This window comes from Sapajus apella, unplaced genomic scaffold (assembly GCF_009761245.1).
Source record: "Sapajus apella isolate SASKATOON/1434 unplaced genomic scaffold, GSC_monkey_1.0 scaffold46, whole genome shotgun sequence".
In the NCBI taxonomy this organism is placed as follows: Eukaryota; Metazoa; Chordata; class Mammalia; order Primates; family Cebidae; genus Sapajus; species Sapajus apella.
The window spans coordinates 18501837-18517133 of record NW_022436986.1 but is presented as its reverse complement, the minus strand read 5'-3'; the positions used below and the strand labels follow the sequence as shown (position 1 = coordinate 18517133).

The following is a 15297-nucleotide window of genomic DNA, read 5'->3' as shown; positions in this document are numbered from 1 at the left end:
TTTTAGTAGAGACGGGGTTTCACCATGTTGACCAGGATGGTTTCGATCTCTTGACCTCGTGATCCACCCGCCTCGGCCTCCCAAAGTGCTGGGATTACAGGCTTGAGCCACTGCGTCCGGCCTTGTTTTTCCTTTTCTTTCTTTTTTTTTTTTTTTGAGACACAGTTTCACTCTGTCACCCAGGCTGGAGTGCAGTGGTGAGATCTTGGCTCACTGCAAACTCTGCCTCCCAGGTTCAAATGATTCTTGTGCCTCAGCCTCCCAAGTAGCTGGGATTACAGGTGTGTGCCACCATGCCCAGCTAATTTTTGTATTTTTGTAGCGACCGGGTTTCACTATGTTGGCCAGGCTGGTCCCAAACTCCTGACCTCAAGTGATCTGCCTGCCTCAGCCTCCCAAAGTGCTGGGATTACAGACATGAGCCAACGCACCTGGACTCTTTTTTTTTTTCAGAATGAAAGTGATTATTTTAAGGAAAACTACCGCTAGTAAAACAACAATAAAAAAAGGCTGCAGTGCTTGCTTCAGCAGCACATGTACTAAAACTGGAACGATACAGAGAATATTAGCATGGCCCCTGCGCGAGGATGACATGCAAATCTGTGAAGAGTTTCATTAAAAAAAAAGGCTGCAAATGTATTTAACCTAGTCAATGAAAGTAGAACTTCTTTCAGTTTTGCTTTGTGGATCCCCATTCCAAGTGCCTTTCCAAATGTTAGAATTATGCTGAAATAAAAACTAAGTGTTTGATACAACTATTTTAAAGGAGGCACCTATACATAAATCTTGTTGCTTAGCATATTTGCCTTAAACCATTAGTTTGCTATGAAAGGTAATAGAGTTGGGGTTTTTCTTGTCATTTTTGTTTGTGTTTTTTAGAGTCACGGTCTCACTCTGTCATGAGGCTGGAGTGCAGTGCCATGATCATAGCCCATTTTAGCCTCAAACTCCTGGGCTCAAGCGATCCTCCCACCTCAGCCTCCCAAGTAGCTAGGACTACAGGTGCACACCTGGCTAAGAAAAATAAAGTATCTCATAAATAGTTTTTAACCAACTTGATTGAAGAATAAATTACACACAACAAGGCTGGGCGCGGTGGCTCACGCCTGTAATCGGCCAAGGCGGGAGGATCATGAGGTCAAGAGATCGAGACCATCCTGGCCAACACGGTGAAACCCCATCTTTACTAAAATACAAAAATTAGCTGGGCATGGTGGCATGCACCTGTAGTCGCAGCTACTTGGAAGGCTGAGGCAGGAGAATTGCTTGAACCCAGGAGGCAGAGGCTGCAGTGAGCTGAGATCCTGCCACTGCACTCCAGCCTGGCGCCTGGCGACAGAGCAAGACTCTGTCTCCAAAAAAAAAAAAAAAAAAAAAAAGACACACAATAAAACACACTCATTGGGCAGTGAAAGAGCTTTCTGAAATGGTAAAAATCTACATCTTGATTTGGGTGTTGGTTATATACATTTGTCAAAACTCATTATATTGAACCATTAAGATCTGTGCATTTTATTGAATGTAAATTATGCCTCAGTTATAAAAATTACATATAAAAGATTAAGAATCTACCTTCCAATGCCACTTTATAATTTGGCATACAAAATTCAATGCTGAATGTTATGTGCAGATGTGATTACATCAGACGTACACAGATTTAATTCGAAACAAATTAAGCACAAACCATCCCCTCACCCTAACACCTACCACAGTGCTGTTTGAACCAAATTGGATTTAAGTTCAGTGGTGGACTGAGATTGAGGATATGAGCAACTTTGCTCTTTTTCAAATAAGGAATACATGCTTTAGATCTGAAAGCAAAAGAAAATACAAGTCAAGTTAATAGCTTTCTAACCATTTCCCCACTTTTTTTTTTTTTTTTTTTTTTTTTTTTTTTTTTTTAAGAGATGGGGCCTGGCCGGGCGCGGTGGCTCAAGCCGGTAATCCCAGCACTTTGGGAGGCCGAGGCGGGTGGATCACGAGGTCAAGAGATCGAAACCATCCTGGTCAACATGGTGAAACCCCGTCTCTACTAAAAATACAAAAAATTAGCTGGGCATGGTGGTGCGTGCCTGTAATCCCAGCTACTCAGGAGGCTGAGGCAGGAGAATTGCCTGAACCCAGGAGGCGGAGGTTGCGGTGAGCCGAGATCGCGCCATTGCACTCCAGCCTGGGTAACATGAGTGAAACTCCGTCTCAAAAAAAAAAAAAAAAAAGAGATGGGGCCTTGCTCTGTTGCCCAGGCTGGGGTGCAGGGCTCAATCACAATTCACTGCAGCCTTGAGCTCCTGTGCTCCTGGGCTCAGGCAATCTTCCTGCCTCAGATTTCTGAGTAGCTGGAACTACAGCTGTGTACCACTATGCCCAGCTGATTTTTATAATTAGAGACAGGGTCTAGCTTTGTTGCCCAGGCTGGTCTTGAACTCCTTGGGCTCAAGCACCTCCTACTTCATACTCCCAAAGTGCCAGGATTACAGGTTTACACCACTGTACCCAGCCAACTTCTCCATTTTATTTTTCTTTTAATTTTAAGACAAGGTCTCTTGGCCAGGCGTGGTGGCTCATGCCTGCAATCATAACACTTTAGGAGGCCGAGGCAGGCAGATCACAAGGTCAGGAGTTCAAGACCAGCCTGGCCAACATAGTGAAACCACATCTCTGTTAAAAATACGAAACAAGGCCGGGCGCAATGGCTCACGCCTGTAATCCCAGCACTTTGGGAGGCCGAGGCAGGTGGATCACGAGGTCAAGAGATCGAGACCATCCTGGTCAACATGGTGAAACCCCGTCTCTACTAAAAATACAAAAAATTAGCTGGGCATGGTGGCGCGTGCCTGTAATCCCAGCTACTCAGGAGGCTGAGGCAGGAGAATTGCCTGAACCCAGGAGGCGGAGGTTGCGGTGAGCCGAGATCGCGCCATTGCACTCCAGCCTGGGTAACAAGAGTGAAACTCCGTCTCAAAAAAAAAAAAAAAAAAAATACAAAACAGCTGGGTGTGGTGGCAGGCACCTATAGTCCCAGCTACTTGGGAGGCTGAGGCAGGAGAATTGCTTGAACCCGCGAGGCGGAGGTTGCAGTGAGCCGAAATCTTGCCACTGCACTCCAGCCTAGGTGACAGAGTGAGATTCTGTCTCAAGGAGAAGAAAAAAAAAAAAAAAAGACAGGGTCTCCCTGTTGTCAGGCTGGAGTGCAGTGACATGATAACATCTCATTGCAGCCTCTGCCTCCCCGACTCAAGCAAGTCCTCTCACCTCAGTCTCCTGAATAGCTGGGACCATAGGTGTGTGCCAGCATGCCCAGCTACCTGGATAGTTTTTGTATCACTTTTGTTACCTAGGCTGGAATGCAATTGTGCGATCTCGGCTCACCGCAACCTCCGCCTCCCGGGTTCAGGCAATTCTCCTGCCTCAGCCTCCTGAGTAGCTGGGATTACAGGCACGCACCACCATGCTCAGCTAATTTTTTGTATTTTTAGTAGAGACGGGGTTTCACCATGTTGACCAGGATGGTCTCGATCTCTTGACCTCGTGATCCACCTGCCTCGGCCTCCCAAAGTGCTGGGATTACAGGCTTGAGCCACCACGCCCGGCCAAAGATATATTTTAAACTACTCCTACAGGGAAGAACTTGCTCAGAAATCTGTAGGGGACTATTTGTTTGCTTTGTTCATAGGGTACTTTTGTTTGCTTTCTAGAATAAAGACAGAAAAAGCAACTAATTTTCATCCTTTGAAATTCTGCTTAATGGCCTGACAACATTATCTGCTTGAAGGAAAAAATCAATTCCTTCACATACTAGCCTTAAGCCCAACTTTATCTGCAACCACAACCATCCCAAATTCTGCCTCCCCAACACACACAATTTTCAGAGACAGTTAATGTACTTGTCAGTCAACACAGTGGTAAATAACATGAGTGCTCAAGTCAGACAGACCAGCGTTCAAGTTCTGCTTCTGCCCCTTCATTGTGTGACCTTGGACAAATTGTGTAGCTCAGTTCTCTCCTCTGTAAATGTTGGTAATACTCGATACCTTCTATGATTGACCAAAAGATTAAAATTAGATGATTTATATGAGATACTTAGGACAATGTATATACTATACGTGAAATAAACTATCGCTGTTTTTAGTATAATGTATGCTGATTTTTTTCCTCGTAATAGGCGTAGTACTTCCACTGCACTGGAACTATAATTTAGTAATATAACACTCACTACATTCCCAAATTTAATTTTCACCAATATAAAATATGCCTTTGGGTCCAATGTATAGCTTTATTTTTAAAAAGTCACTCATTAAGGTAGGTAATTTATTTTATAAAAGGTTCAGACCAATATTTCTAAAATGTTAATTTTTTTTTTGTTTTTGAGACGGAGTTTGGCTCTTGTTACCCAGGCTGCAGTGCAATGGCGTGATCTCGGCTCACCGCAACCTCCGCCTCCTGGGTTCAAGCAATTCTCCTGCCTCAGCTTCCCAAGTAGCTGGGACTACAGGTGCGCGCCACCATGCCCAGCTAATTTTTGTATTTTTAGTAGAGACGGGGTTTCACCATGTTGACCAGGATGGTCTCAATCTCTTGACCTTGTGATCCACCTGCCTCGGCCTCCCAAAGTGCTGGGATTATAGGCGTGAGCCACCGCGCCCGGCCTAAAATATTAATTTTTATACAATGTCAACAGCTAAAATATTATAGCTTAATGTATAGCTTTATTTTAGCTATAAATTTAGCTGTCATTTACATTCAATGACTTCTAGGACTTCTAGGACTCTGAACTAGTTCATTCTTTTTTTTTTTCCTTTACCCTGAACCAAGAGCTGCGAATGAACTAGTTCATTCTTCTTTCAAGTCAGTTTTTAAATTACCAAATGTACAACACTGGCATTAACAGCAACACCTTACCAAGCTTACTAAACCAAATACAGTCAATACCACAAGAAGGTTTTTGGTAGACTCAGTTTTCATTTCCAAAGATGCTTCACTTTTTTTTTTTTTTTTTTTTGAGATGGAGTTTCACTCTTGTTACCCAGGCTGGAGTGCAATGGCGCGATCTCGGCTCACCGCAACCTCTGCCTCCTGGGTTCAGGCAATTCTCCCACCTCAACCTCCTGAGTAGCTGGGATTACAGGCACGTGCCACCATGCCCAGCTCATGTTTTGTATTTTTAGTAGAGACGGGGTTTCACCATGTTGACCAGGGTGATCTCAATCTCTTGACCTCGTAATCTACCCGCCTCGGCCTCCCAAAGTGCTGGGATTACAGGCTTGGGCCACCACGCCTGGCAATGCTTCACTTTTATGGAGGTGAGGTGAAGTAGGGCAAACATTACAGCTGAGTTTCATTCAAACAGTGAAACTGCAACTCGAAGCATCAAGAAGAAACAAATCTATTCCCAGTCAATAAGATCATATTTTACACTCAAAGGAAAGAGCTCATTTCATTTACATTCTAAACATAAACTTTCCCTTAATCTATGGGATAAAACCTTTCAGTCTGCACTTTGCTGGCCCAGACCTTTACACTGTTAATCCTACAGCAGATGCATCTGTCCCAGTAGCATGCCTTCTTATAGATTATATTGAAAACGCTTAGCACCACACTTAGATACTAATACCTTCAGCCTAATAAAATAGTTACATTTACAGAAAACTCACTATGTGCCAGGTTCTGCTTTTATTACTTTTCATGAATTATTTTACTTAGTCAGGGTTGCAAACTCAAAGGCCTATAAAGCATTTGAGTAAACGAATAAAGTGAGCTGGGCATAAGAAAAATCAACTGTTCTGAGATACAACTGAACCATACTACCAAGCTTCTATAAGCATTTAACATGGTACAAACAATGTAATACTGGAGTGTATAAAATAAATTAAAATTGAAAAATAAAAATTAAAAAAAAAGAAATATCCTCTGTGTGTTACCAAGGGAGTAAAAATAAAATAAAATAGAAATATTTCATTATGAATTTTCATTTTATAGCATACCTCTCATGGAGGGCCAAAAATCTGAAACTTTTCTTTGACTCAAAGGTCAGTGTGTGGTCTTTCATTTGGCATTGCAATCTGCTTTTAACTGGGAGCAACATTTAATTTTATTTAGTGGTTTTTTTTTTTTTAAGTAGCTGTTTATAAAGGTAGGAACTTTCAATAGTGAATAGAATCTTTGTGCTAGAGTTTTAATTTTACCTTTAATTAAAAAAAAAAAAAATAGAGACAGGGTTCACTATGTTGCCCAGGTTGGTCTCGAACTCCTAAACTCAATCTGCCCACTTCGTCCTCCCAAAGTACTGAGATTATAAGCATAAGCCACCTCACGTGGTCTGTTTTGTTTTTAACTGAACATTCACATCTAAAAACGTGGGTTAAGACATCACTTTCATTTTTGAAAAATGATCTCAATATAGGAAACTGGACCAAATTACTCTTGCCAAATGGGCTTTCCAAAGACATAATTTCACAAGGAAAAAACAAAGAGAATCATACATTTACGTACATATCAGTCATAATGTCAGTTTAAAAGGTCAAGTCTATAGTTAGGACTACTAATTTTGACAAATTTACATAAAATTCAATGCTTTACTTGTATTGATCATCTCTTGGAAAGAAAACATGTACATTTTTAACTTTATTAGTAGGGAGCAATTGATGCAATGAACAAACAATTTCTGTACCCTTGCGTAATATATACCTACATTCATTTCGATGTTAATAAGTCTAAAGCTGACACTGATCAGTATCTATAGTCATGATTGCTCTTTTGACAAATCTACCTTAAACTTTCCAAGACATCTGTAAATACCTTAGAAGTCATTTAATGTCATGAATACCCAGTCTAAAACCTTTTTAATCACGTCAAAATTCTCCTGATGCCATAATATACCTAGGCGTGTAGTACAAGCTTAGTGACCCTTATGCTTGGGACCAGAAGTATTTCAGATTTCATTCTGAAATATCTGCATTATACTCAACAAGTTCAACATCCCTACTCCAAAAATCTGAAATCCTTAATGTTCCAATGAGCATTTCTTTCGAGTGTCAAGTCAGCACTCAAAACGTTTCAGATCTCAGAGCATTCTGGATTGGGGATTTTTGGACTAGGGATACTCAGTCTGTATATTTATATCTGTGGCTTCGTCATCTATAATAGAAACTGCCACAAAGCATTAAACTTATTCACACAACATACCCTTAACTAAGCCATAGTTCAACAGGCTGAGCAATAGTATTCCTGGTTAGGTTTATATTGTTAAGCATTTGTTTAACAAATACTTACATTCAACTGAAAATTCTTTCACAAAGTTGCCAGCTGTAAAAGATTTTGATTCCCAGATAATTTCTTCTAGTAACACAACAGTATCACATAGCAACATTACCCATTTTATTTGAAAATAAACACAAGCTCTTGAAAAATGAATTCTTTTTCTAGTGCAAGTTTTTTATCGCAATCTATATGCTTGCCAAAATTCTTTTTTTCTTTTTGAGACAGAGTCTCACTCTGTCGCCCAGGCTGGAGTGCAGTGGCATGATCTCGGCTCATTGCAGCCTCCACTCCTGGGTCCATGCAATTCTCCTGCCTCAGCCTCTGGAGTAGCTGGGATTATAGGCGTGTACCACCACGCTCAGCTAATTTTTTATGTTTTTAGTAGAGACAGGATTTCGCCATGTGGGCCTGGCTGGTCTTGAACTCCTGACCTCAGGTGATCCATCTGCCTTGGCCTCCCAAAGTGCAGGGATTACAGGCATGAGCCACCACACCCAGACATTTACCATAATTCTTACTGTGGTATGATTCAATATGGTTTCATTCAATAGAGACATACCTTACATATTGAATTTATAGAAATATGTCTCATATCTACAAACAAGTAAGCTTTCACCCATTTTACTTGAACATACGGCCCTCTTGGCATAAGTCTCATTTTCCCACTTCAGAGAGAGATGTGGTTATGATAAATATTTCACTTTCCTCTTTCATATAAGAAAAACAACAGTGCAAGCACGATGATATGATAACTTGTTAGCCTGTTCTCAGCATCCAGAAGACAATAGAGCTCAGGCGCCATCTAATGAGGTGGTTGATACCCTGCCACTCAGCTACAGCAACTATTAACTGTTGCCATGTGGTAATGCTGTCTCTATGTGGCCAGATCTTCCCACATTTCAAGAAAAGCCAGAAATCTGAACTTTTTTATTTTTTATTTTTTTAAGACGGGGTTTCACCATGTTGATCAGACTGGTCTTGAACTCCCGACCTCAGGTGATCCGCCCGCCTTGGCCTCCAAAGTGCTTGGATTACAGGCGTGAGCCACCATGCCCAGCCAATCTGAACTTTTGTGTAAATCTTCTAATTTTTTCAACATAAGCAACCAATAAAGCTTTTGAGACAGGGTCTCACTCCATTGCCCCGGCTGGGGTGCAGTAGCGTGATCTCAGCCAACAGCAACGTCCGCCTCCCAGGTTCAAGCAATCCTCTCACTTCAACTTCCTGAGTAGTTGGGACTACAGGCATGTGTGCCGCCATCCCCAGCTAATTTTTCTATTTTTTGTAGAGACAGGGTTTTGCCATGTTGCCCAGGCTGGCTTTGAACTCCTGGGCTCAAGTGATCCACCTGCCTCAGCCTCCCAAAGTACTGGGAATACAGGCATGAACGGTCACACCTAGCCCTAACTAATAAAACTTTGTATGTAGTTAACTAATGAAAACAATTTTGTTTAAACACTGTCTGGTCCAAGTCTTGCAGACCCAACAAAACACATCTGAGGGCAAAATTCAGGACACTAAATTAACAACTTAAAGACGTTTAATCCTCATGACCAACACTGTAACAAACTACTTTATTCCTGCCATTTTAAAAGTAAAGAAACTGAATCTGCAAGAAGTAAAGTTACTTGTCCAAGGTCACAAAATAGAAAGTTATGAGGCGGGGGGTGTTAGGATTTGAATCCAAGCAGTCTTACTCCAAAGCCTAAGCTCCTAACCACCTGTTGTACATATAACAAGATACACAGAAGGTACAGAAGCAAGTTCTACGCTATGTATCCACACAGAAAACGATAGAACCAGAGGGTAAATAAACAAATAAATAAATGGAAAACAAGATGGATTGTCTGACAAATCCAGAACATATCGGGACCACGTTCTCTTTCCTTCGGTATTACACATTTCCCTGACAATGCCCAAAAAAGTATTAGCCTTTTTATTGGTGACATTAAAGTGTGATTCATAATGAGAATGGCCTTACTGTTATTTATATAACTAAAACCCAAGTCTTTTTTTTTTTTTTAACCCCAGGTCTTTTTGAGAGGAAGGATACTATTGTTGGCTTGAGAAATCAGAAACAGTCCTAGGAGAGGACTGTGTCCTATGAAAGACACAGTACACATGTTAAGTATTTACACATGCAAATATTTGAGAAAATGTTTGAGCGACACTTTAGTCCTTTTTTTTTCTTTAGAGACAGAGTCTTTCTCTGTTACCCAGACTGGAGTGCAGTGGCGTGATCACAGATCATTGCAGCCTCAAACTCCTGAGCTCAAGGGATCCTCTTGCCTCATCCTCCTGAGTAGATGAGACCACCATCACGGTCTCAGTAGGCACACTCCACTATGCCTGCCTGATTTTTAAAAAACTTTTTCTGTAGAGACAGTGTCTTACCATCTTGTGCAGCTCAGTCTCGAACTCCTGGCTTCCAATGATACTCCCCTCACCGAAGTGCTGAAATTACAGGTGTGAGCTATCATGTTCAGCCTATTTTAGTCTTTCCTAAACTCATAGAGAAAAGGAACTCTGCATAAAATGATCTAAAATATTATTGGGCCAGTCATGGTAGGCTCACACCTCTAATCCTAGCACTTTGGGAGGCCAAGGCAGGTGGATCACCTGAGCTCAGGAGTTCGAGACCAGCCTGGCCAACATGGTGAAATCCTGTCTTTACTAAAAATACTAAATATTGCTTGGGTGTGGTGGTGGGTGCCTGTAATCCCCGTTACTCTGAAGGCTAAGGAAAGAGAATCACTTGAACCTGGGAGGCAGAGGTTGCAGTGAGCCAAGATTGCACCATTACACTCTAGCCTGGGCAGCAAGAGTGAAACTTCGTCTCAAAAAATAAAATAAAATGAAAACCATTGACTGAATGGAGGACTTTTAGACCTTTATAAGGATTGACCAGATTTTGAACTATGGTGCTAATTTGGCTCAAATCTGTTTACAACGAAGTAAGATCCCTGAGAAGACACGGCAACATCCTCCCCCACAACTCTTCTTTCTAACTTACGCAAGGTAGGTGCCTCTGGTGTTCACGCTCATCATCAAATCCATTCTCTTGGTAGGTGTTTCCAATGTGTTGGTCAAGCTAATGGCACTGGCATTATTTACCAAAATATCAATTCCTGTTTTAAAAATAATCAATTTCATTTTTAAGACTTTTTATCACACACACAAAAAAGCACTTACTCTCTTTTGAACCCTTAGTTGATTTACAAATACAGTCACGTACCACACGTAACATTTCAGTCAACAATGAACCGTATACACAACATGGTCCCTTGAGATTATAATACTGTATTTTTATTCTATCTTTTTTCTGTCTAGATATGTTCAGATACATACTCACCATTGTGTTACAAATGCCTACAGTACAGAAACATGTTAGACAGGTTTGTAGCCTGGAAGCAATAGACTATCTAGGTTTGTGTAGATACACTTTATGTTCACACGATCTTGAAATCGCCTAATAATGCCTTTCTTAGAACACATCACCATCATTAAGCAATGTGTGACTATACTTCTTTTAGATAATATGACTAACCACATAACAGCGCAAGACTGGTAGCTGTTTCAAAATAGCACCTGCATGACTGTCACTAGCACAATGGAGATATAGCCAATCGCCAGAGCTCCATGTGAAACAACACGGAGGCTTAGTTTTTAGTGGTTTGTAACATCCACCCTTATCCATTCTCTTACCTCCTGGTTGTCCTCTGTCTCCATAAACTTTGGATAAAATTCCTTAAAGTCTTTCTTCCTCTCTAGCATAAAGTTCAAAGGCCTGTCCTCCTTCCAAGCATAGTGGTCCCCCTTCCCCCAAGACTCCTGACTTAAAAGGAAAGGTTCCTTTCTGGTTTTGGGAACTGGGAAAAGAGAAAGACCTACTGTTTCAATCCCAGGCAAATCATCAAAGTGGATCTATTTTGTTTTAGTGGCTCATACGCACACATACACAAAATAAATCTAGAGTAACTACTATTTCTGCAAATTCTATCAGTTTCTACCTATAAGCAACATGTTTTGTTTATAGTTATATGCTTAGTGAAATAACATTAAAAGAAAATGGTAAAATACAAAAACTATGTCAAACATTTTTCTTTGTTTCTACCTGGTCTTCACTAGTCTTTGTAAAGTACACTTAATGATGGTTGTATAACAATATAATACACTTGGTTGCCATTGAACTGTAGACTTAAAAATAGTTAGGATGGTAAATTTTATGTTATGTATATTTCACCACAATTTTAAAAAATTAAATACTAAATGCAAGGCTGGGCACAGTGGCTCATGCCTGTAATCCTAGCACTTTGGGAAGCTGAGGCAGGTAGATCCCTTGAGGTCAGGAGTTTGAGACCAGCCTGGTCCACATGGTGAAACCCCATCTCTATTAAAAATAGAAAAATTAGCTAGGCCTGGTGGCAGGCGCCTGTAGTCCCAGCTACTCAGGAGGCTGAGGTTGGAGGATCACCTGAGCCCAGGAGGTCAAGGCTACAGTGAGCCACAATCATGCCACTGCACTCCAGTCTGGGTGACAGAGCGAGAGCCTGTCTCAAAAAGAAAAGAAAAGAAAGAAAGAACTAAAACTGAATGAATATGGGAGAATGAAAAGCCTCAGCTTTCTCCCCTTAGTTCCTCCCTAAAAACTAGTGGATAAACTAATTACATCAAATCCTAAGTGGCACTAGTTAACCACTTTTAATACTAGGTGATGCTATTTTAGATAAAATATCCTGCATTCGAGTACGGCACACTTTACATTTAGGGCCCCGTCAGTTCGACAAAGCATAATTTTGCATTTTCTCTCCTCTTCTCACACAGGCATTCACATTACTTTGGGAAAGGCTGCTGGCTAGGGGTAAGATTTTGGATTTAAGGGAAGAGGCTCCACTTGAGCCAAAGCTCTGTGCTTCAGTCCAGGACCCCACAGCACTGTGCACTGGGATTACAAGCACGGCCTTGCTAACACTAAAGCACTATTACCTCATTTTTCTGCTGGCCAGTGTCCCTCATATGTGCATATCGTCCTCCAGAATATTAGCAGGGAGAGTGGTAATGGTTTAAGCAGGACTTGAACATGCCTAGATGCCCTACTATGATACCATGAAACTCTTAGCGCAATCCCCAACACCTCCCTTCTAGGAACTTGTGAGCTAATTGGGGAGAAAACAAATACTAAGATCTAAAATACTATAAGATGGCCGGGCGCGGTGGCTCAAGCCTGTAATCCCAGCACTTTGGGAGGCCGAGGCGGGTGGATCACGAGGTCAAGAGATCGAGACCATCCTGGTCAACATGGTGAAACCCCGTCTCTACTAAAAATACAAAAAATTAGCTGGGCATGGTGGCACATGCCTGTAATCCCAGCTACTCAGGAGGCTGAGGCAGGAGAATTGCCTGAACCCAGGAGGCGGAGGTTGCGGTGAGCCGAGATCGCGCCATTGCACTCCAGCCTGGGCAACAAGAGCGAAACTCCGTCTCAAAAAAAAAATAAATAAATAAAATAAAATAAAATACTATAAGATAAGGATCAAAGGAATGTTTGAAGAAATCAGAGAAAGAAAAATACACTTCTGATTAGTTGACATGGTGAGGGAACTTTGTGAAGAATGAGATTTCAGCATATAAAGGAAGAATTTTTTCAAAAATAAATGTATAAGGTACAAGTGCATTTTCTCACATATATAGATTGTGAAGTGTCCAGGACTTTTTAGGGTATCCATCACCCAAACAGCAAACATCATACCCATTAAGTAATTTCTATTCATCCACCTGCTTCCGTCCCTTGTTTCTTCCTAGTCTCCACTGTTTATCATTCCATACTCTCTTTTTTTTTTCTTTTTTTTTTTTTTTTTTTTGAGACGGAGTCTTGCTCTGTCACCCAGGCTGGAGTGCAGTGGTACAATCTCGGCTCACTGCTACCTTCACTTCACAGGTTCAAACAATTCTCCCACCTCAGCCTCCAGAGTATCTGGGATTATAGGCGTCTGCCACCACGCCCAGCTAATTTTTGTATTTGTAGTAAAGACGGATGTTGACCAGGCTGGTCTCAAACTCCTGACCTCAAGTGATCCGCCCACATTGGCCTCCCAAAGTGCTAGGATTACAGGCATGAGCCACCAGACCCAGCCTCATCGGTGGTTTTAAACCGTGTTCTACATGAGCAAATACATATTACTCCAAAGACTCAGAAAATTCAAAAATCAAAACAAATTTTAAAATTAACATTATAGTTATACCTTTATTTTACCAATATTCAATAATTTTGTCAGAATGAAAGTATTACCTCCAAATTTCTCAACTGCTTTCTCCACTGCATCACTGATTTGCTGTTCATCTCTCACATCAACAATACATGGCAAGGCCTTTCCTCCAACTGCTTCAACTATAAAGGATACAAAACCAAAAAGTGTTAAAGCATTTAAATATTATACTTTCTTTTTTATTTTTATTTTATTTTTTATTAAAAGATGAGGTTTCACCATGTTGGTCAGGCTGGTCTTGAGCTCTCGGCCTCAGGTGATCCGCCCGCCTTGGCCTCCAAAGTGCTTGGATTACAGGTGTAAGCCACTACGCCGGCCTAAATATTATACCTTTCTTTCCAATGTCACAGTCAAAAGAAAAAGTACCCTGTTTCAGAAAATCAATATAAATAACTCTATCTTACCACCAGTGACTCTACCATATAGTAGGAAAGACTAGCTAGGCCAATACTATTAAAAAACAAAAGCAAAGGTTTCCTGGGGGTTTCCTTGTATTTTTTTTTAAAAAAAAAGCTAAGAAAGGAAGTTTTTTGTTTGTTTGTTTTTGTTTTTGGGTCAGGGTCTCACTCTCTTGCCCAGGCTAAGGTGCAGTGGCACAAACATGGCTGACTGCAGACTCAATCTCCCGGGCTCAAGCGATCCTCCCACCTCAGATTACCAAGTAGCTGGGACTACAGGTGTGCACCACCAGGCCCAGCTAATTTTTCTATTTTTTGTAGAGGCATGGTTTTGTCATGTTGCCCAGGCTGGTCTCGAACTCCTGAGCTCATGTGATCCGCCTGCCTTGGCCTCCCAAAGTACTAGGATTATAGGCATGAGCCACCTCACCCAGCTGAAAGTAATTTTTAAAAAATCTTTTATTGTGAAAATATTCTAAAGTATACAAAAATGTAAAGATAATATAACAAACTAATAAGAATCCATCACCTATCTTCAGTGATTGTTAGTTTTGTCAGTTAAGATGTTTAACTTTCCTTTCCCCTATTTTATTTTTGCTGGTGTGTTTTAAAGCAAACCCCTTGGCTGACGCCCTTTTCGGCCTCAGCCCACCCGCACCCGGGTAAAAAAAAAAAAAAAAAAAAAGCAAATCCCTGACATCATTTCACTCATAAGCACTTCAGATGCATTCCTCTAACTTAACCACAGTGCTCTGAATATGACTAACAAAACTAGCAATGTCAACTGAAGTTGAATTTTTAAGCCCCCTCTCCTGGCTCTGTGTCTAGCACCATGCCTTAAATAGAAGCATGTGATAATTATTTGTCAACTAAAAGTATTGAAATGACTTGCAGGCCAGGCACGGTGGCTCACGCCTGTAATCCCAGCACTTTGGGAGGCCGAGGCGGGTGGATCACGAGGTCAAGAGATCGAGACCATCCTGGTCAACATGGTGAAACCCCGTCTCTACTAAAAATACAAAACATTAGCTGGGCATGGTGGCGCGTGCCTGTAATCCCAGCTACTCAGGAGGCTGAGGCAGGAGAATTGCCTGAACCCAGGAGGCGGAGGTTGCGGTGAGCCGAGATTGCGCCATTGCACTCCAGCCTGGGTAACATGAGTGAAACCCTATCTCTAAAAAAAAAAAAAAAAAAAAAAAAATGACTTGCAAACTGTGCAGGGAATAAATAACATGGAAAGCTTTTTCAAAGAGTTCACACCACTCACCAATCAAATTCTCTCCTCTCTCCACTCCACTCTCCAACTCCCCCTCCCATCCAAGAACCATTGCCCTCATAAAACAAGATTTTTCCTTTTTTTTTTTTTTTTTTTTTTT

General features: G+C 41.3%; 1 protein-coding gene and 1 non-coding gene across 2 annotated transcripts in view; one reads left to right on the top strand and one right to left on the bottom strand.

Moving 5' to 3' along the window:
• HSDL2 (hydroxysteroid dehydrogenase like 2) overlaps positions 1-15297 on the bottom strand; it is an 83338-nt gene that overhangs the window by 58969 nt on the left and 9072 nt on the right. The window contains exons 3-5 of the mRNA XM_032240366.1: positions 13547-13645; positions 10271-10385; positions 1708-1811 (exon numbers count right to left, since the gene is read on the bottom strand). Coding sequence (XP_032096257.1) covers positions 1708-1811; positions 10271-10385; positions 13547-13645 — 318 coding nt within the window. The remainder of the gene's footprint in view (positions 1-1707; positions 1812-10270; positions 10386-13546; positions 13646-15297) is intronic.
• On the top strand, positions 516-622 carry LOC116524940. The gene has a single exon (XR_004257538.1). It is a non-coding gene; the product is annotated as a U6 spliceosomal RNA (small nuclear RNA).